Source organism: Corylus avellana, chromosome ca3 (assembly GCF_901000735.1).
Source record: "Corylus avellana chromosome ca3, CavTom2PMs-1.0".
NCBI classification, from domain to species: Eukaryota; Viridiplantae; Streptophyta; class Magnoliopsida; order Fagales; family Betulaceae; genus Corylus; species Corylus avellana.
Genome location: NC_081543.1, coordinates 39,245,713 through 39,250,921, shown reverse-complemented (window position 1 = coordinate 39,250,921; position 5,209 = coordinate 39,245,713). Strand labels below are relative to the sequence as shown.

At 32.6% G+C, this 5,209-nt stretch overlaps 1 protein-coding gene across 1 annotated transcript; it reads left to right on the top strand.

Annotated features, from left to right (window-relative positions):
* The first annotated feature begins 4,157 nt into the window (after positions 1-4,157).
* Positions 4,158-5,031, top strand: LOC132176650 (heavy metal-associated isoprenylated plant protein 47-like). The gene is made up of 3 exons (XM_059588914.1): positions 4,158-4,230; positions 4,415-4,493; positions 4,569-5,031. The coding sequence occupies exons 1-3, from the start codon at positions 4,225-4,227 to the stop codon at positions 4,877-4,879; spliced, it is 396 nt and encodes a 131-aa protein (XP_059444897.1). The 5' UTR covers positions 4,158-4,224; the 3' UTR covers positions 4,880-5,031.
* The last annotated feature ends 178 nt before the right edge of the window (positions 5,032-5,209 follow it).

The window sequence follows — 5,209 nt, the reverse complement described above, 5'->3', positions numbered from 1 at the left end:
TTGGTTTAAATCCCCTCGATAAATCTGGACCATCCAAGCAAACTACCGCAGATATGCGGTAGTTTGCAGGACCGCATAGAAGCCAAGTCCTAATTGCCCTTTGTCGGACTTGAACAAAAAAAGATCTTTTCTGTCAACGATCGACTAAATTCATGTATTAGAAACCTAGGCGACACTAATTATTGGTTAAATATTTAATCACAAAACTAAATGCCAAATGAAAATCAATGTACATGACCCCCTACCATGCACCTGGGTCTATCGATCGTCACTGGGTCACCCATAAAATTCAATCTAGTCGAGTAATTTTCTGGTGTGTGTGAGAAACTGTAAGTTAAGTACTAGAACAGTTGATCGAGTGTTGAGGGAGACGATGAAAGTATTTGCAAAAAAAAAAAAAAGCTTAGTAAGAGAGTTTGTCAAAATAAGCGAGGTGAAAATAATTCTGAATTTTTAATACTTAAGTCAGTATATGTATAATTTAAAAGAAATAATCCTAAATGAATTCTCGAGTACAAACCCTCACAAGCAGTGGAATTTTATTTTTTATTTTTTATTTTTTATTTATTTTTTTTTTTTTTGTGTGTGATGAGCCTCCATGTAGGCTACTCCATAGACCCAACACTGTACTTACAATTAAAAGATAAATCGAGACAAAGCCAAGGAATCAAACAAAAAAAAGAAAAAGTCTTCTAAACAAAAAAAAGAAAAAGTCTTCTAATTAGACAAAACCTAGGGCATGCACCTATGCCATAAAAAATAATAAATAAATAAATAAAGGGTCTAGACCAAGGACTTAAACTAAAACCACATGCTATATATATATATATAGCATGTATATATAGCATGTGGTTTATATGTTTTCCTCAAACGTACGTATGAAGTCACTACAAAAAAAAGGGTATTTTTTGACGTGGCAAACAGTAATTCATGTTTGCCACGTCAATACATTTTGATATGTCTAAGTAAACACATCAAAAAAAATATTGTTGACGTGCTGCATTTTAATACGTCAAAATATTTTGACGTGGCTTTTGAGCCGTCAAAAGTTTTTGACGTGTTAGGATAACACGTCAGAAGTTTTTGACTTGTTAGGATGACACGTCACAAACTTTTGACGCGTTCATTTGACATGTCAAAAGTTTTTGACGTGTTGTATATAGTTAACACGTCAAAACATTTTGACGTGTCTAACCAACACGTCAAAAATAAAATATATTAACATTTGCAAATAATTAGGAAATAATTGATATCAAAAATCTGTATTAAAAAACAATTAATTTTAATTGGCATAAAAAATTAATTTTGATTGGATCGGAAAATTACGTTTATCATATTAGTATAAATTAATTGGTATATATGCATACGTATATATATCACATGCATGCCAATTAATATATATATATATATATATAATCATTCTATATATTGTATACCAATTAATATAATTTTCACATGCATGCATATAATTCAACCATTTCATTAATATTAATTTGAACATGATATTATCATGCATAAATCAGTCTAGTAATATTAATTTTTTAAAAATGTATAAGACATACTGAATACATTTATTTTATAAGACTCGCAAACCTCACATGAACTCGGCCAACACAAAATATGTGGTCGGTGAGTGGATGCGTTCATATGTCAAAAACTTTTGACGTGGCATTGTTGCCACGTCAAAATTTTTTTTTTTGACGTGTCGCTCCCAACACGTCAAAAATTTTTGACGTGGCACTGTAGACAAGTCAAAAATTTGAAATTTTTGACACCCACCCTTTTAACCATTGAAAAATGTCAAAAACCGCACGTCAAAAACTCATAGTAAAAAATTATCACCATTTTTGTAGTGAGTGTTGTAATTAGTAAAACGATCGAACATTACAAGTGGACTTAATTTATTCAAACACATCCATATTATTAATTTATTTAAGTTGCTTATGATCACTTGGAAATCATGCGATCTGAATCGTATATTTGAATTGAGTCTTTGATGGGTAGTATTTGCGAGAGATGGAGGAAGACTTCTAACCCACCCGTCTTCAACAAATTAACAAAGGATTTTCACATATGACCGCGTTACGCGTCCACTCTTTTTCCATTCTGATCTTTTTAATTTACTATTTATATCACATTTTCGGTGGTTATAGACAATGACCACTTATATTAATTGTAATATATATAAGAATATATTGAAGGATTGGCGTAGCCGGTTTGCATTGAAATTGTCCAAGTTTCTGGAAGTACGAGGACCAGAATAATATTGGACTCATACATATATATATATGATACATAGTACATAGTCCACTCACCAAACCTAATCTTATCATGCATTAATTCTTGATACAATTAGTAATAAGTCTGGCTTATATATTCTTTTTATTGAAAAGTATATTCAGCGAGATGATTTCATGCCTTTGACTTGTACGAAAAATCAGTGACAACAATAGCGACTTCCAGCGGTTTCTGGTAGCTAGGAGATTCCGATGATCTCCGGCGACCTCTAGTTGTGGCTAATAATGAATTACGAGAGAGAATGTGCGAGAAGGTAAGGCTCAAAGAAGGATTTCTTAATCAATTGAAAATGTTTTCTATTTAACCAAAATCTTTGATCGTACTAAACACCATAAAAGAGGAAAACTCCTTTTCATAAATGGTTTATGTCGAAATTAACAAACAAAGCCTTAGTATAAAAGAAAGTTTGAGAAAGCTTTTGACACTCTATTTGAAAGTAATGGGTATGACCCAAAAAAAATTAGCATTTGAAAGTAATAGCAAAAAAATGGACATTTGAAAGTAAGGACAAAAAATAATAAAAAAAAAACTTAATGGGTATGACCCAAAAAAATTAAGAAAATGACCAAAAGTTTTTATTGGATATGGTCAAAAAATCTAAAAATATGACTAATTCTTTTTTTTTAGAAGGGGACCAAATGACTAAACTTAAAACATTACATTACCTCTTTTTTTTTTTTTTTTTTTTTTCTTTTTTACTTATATATATATTTTTTTCTTATTTTGTACCCCGGTTCCCCCCTCCCCCCTCCCTCTGAGGGAGGGTGTTTAGATTGTGATATTGTGGGTATCACAACGCTCATCCCTATCTTTGCATTCCAACCCATTCGTTTCTGACCAGACAATTAATGGACATGCAATTAAAGAGAAAGTGAGAGAGAAAGTATGGAGGGATTTTGAAATGGAGAGGATCCTTTTCCGAGAGAAAGTAAGGGAAAGCGAGAGAAAGTACTGTTTGCTTTTAAGAAGTACGAGAGAAAGTAAAACCCTACCTTAAAACACTTTTCCCACCGCCAGAGAAGCTTCATATTTACTGGGTAATGATTAAAGTTTTGGTCAGAGGATAGATTTTTCGATCCGTGTGATTGACTACATCAAACAATTTTCAAATATATAAGAGGCTTTCTCGCTTAATTTTCGAGTTTCTGTTAGGGTCAAGCTTTCAAAGGGTAGGGACTAAGCTTTTAATTTGTAGGGCCAAACTATTAATGCTTTTTAGTCCAAATACAACGCAACTGTCGCGAAATTATTAATTTTTTTTGTCCAAACTGTTGAAAGATAAGGACAAGAAATAAAAGATTCTTAAATTACGTGATTTTGACTATTTGTAAGTATCGGAACGCTTGAAAAATGTTATATATTAAAAATGTGATATATTACAGTGTTGAGAATTGAATATACTTTCACCGAGTTCTTGCTCCCATTGTTGTAAAAAAGTTTTGCGCCAAAATTTGTTTTTCGATTTTATGAATAAGAATGTCAATACAAAAGTGAAAATGAAGCCGGCCTTATGGGAGGAAAATTCTTTTCGATTATTTTAATAACATTTCACTTTTTTGAAATGTAGCATTTTTAAAGCGTTTTGATACTCGAAAATGGTTTAAATTGCATAATTTAAGAATTTACAATCTCTTTAAAATAGTAGAAATCCTCGTCCCTTCAAGCCCTCCTCCGACCCTACACCTAGCCTCCTCACAATTATCAAAGGTCATTCATATGATATAAACGCGTAGATTGACTTGCTACACATAAAAATATTTCAGGGATCGAGTTTATAGTCAACGAGTAATCTCCACCACGTGTACGTATATAAAAAGCCCTGCAACTTCTTAAGTTCTCCATAGACACATATTAAGATTCCCAGAGACAGACTACTTCGATCTCCCACGAAAGCCACTCCTTTCTGGTTATTGCTTCCTCTAAAACATGAAGGTACAATGCAATTGTATATGTGCAACACATGCCAATTGGTTTTACTTTTAGTTCTAGAAAACATGCATCAAATGCTTTGATATATATATATATATATATATATATATATATATATATATATATATATTTGGGTTTAGTAAATTAATTAGTATTATATGCTTTTTTATTTTATTTTATGGTGCAGCAAAAAATAGTTATCAAGGTGCAAATGACCTGTGAAAAATGCAGAACCAAGGCCTTGAAGATTGCCGCAAAAACATATGGTAATAATTATTAGCATCAAGCTCAATACTTTTTTCAGGTTAATTTTGAAGATACTTATAAAATTTAATCAATAGGTGCGATCTCGGTGGCAATAGAAGGGTCAGATAAAGACCAGGTGGTGGTGATTGGCGAAGGTGTTGACTCGGCTAATTTGGCTTGCTCGCTAAGGAAGAAGTTTTGCTATGCGGCAATATTGAAGGTGGAGGAAGTGAAGGAAAAGAAGGAAGAGAAGGAAAAGAAGGAAGAGAAGAAGCCACCGGAGCCGAAATGTCCAACGTTCTCCATGTGTCATCAATATCCGCAATTTCCTATGTACTGTGAGCCCATGTACTGTGAACCCGTCCGTGGTCCCTATTCGAGTGACGGCGGCTGCTTCATCATGTGATTCATATTTTCTTATTATTTGCAACCTTAGCCGATTTATATATATATGTGTGTGATTTTTCTCTTTGTTAATTTCTCTCAAGTTTTGTTGCTTTTAGTGTCACAGATTATTGTAATATTTTTTGGTCTCTTGGCCAATGGCTGAAATAATTATGAATAATCAAACTGGGGTTTATGTTCTTTAAACAAGAATATCTATTGAGGAATTTGATATTAATCCATGAGCCAGAAGCAGCTATATATGGACTTGCTGATATTCATCAGTTAATTAATAAACAACTAAAAAGAATATTCACTTTCAGAGCATAACCGTAGGAATATTAGTAGGGAC

Bases quoted from the DNA above. Each gene is read 5' to 3' on its own strand.
- LOC132176650 (XM_059588914.1), top strand. The intron at 4,494-4,568 runs GTAATAATTATT...TTTAATCAATAG, and splicing joins GATTGCCGCAAAAACATATG to GTGCGATCTCGGTGGCAATA.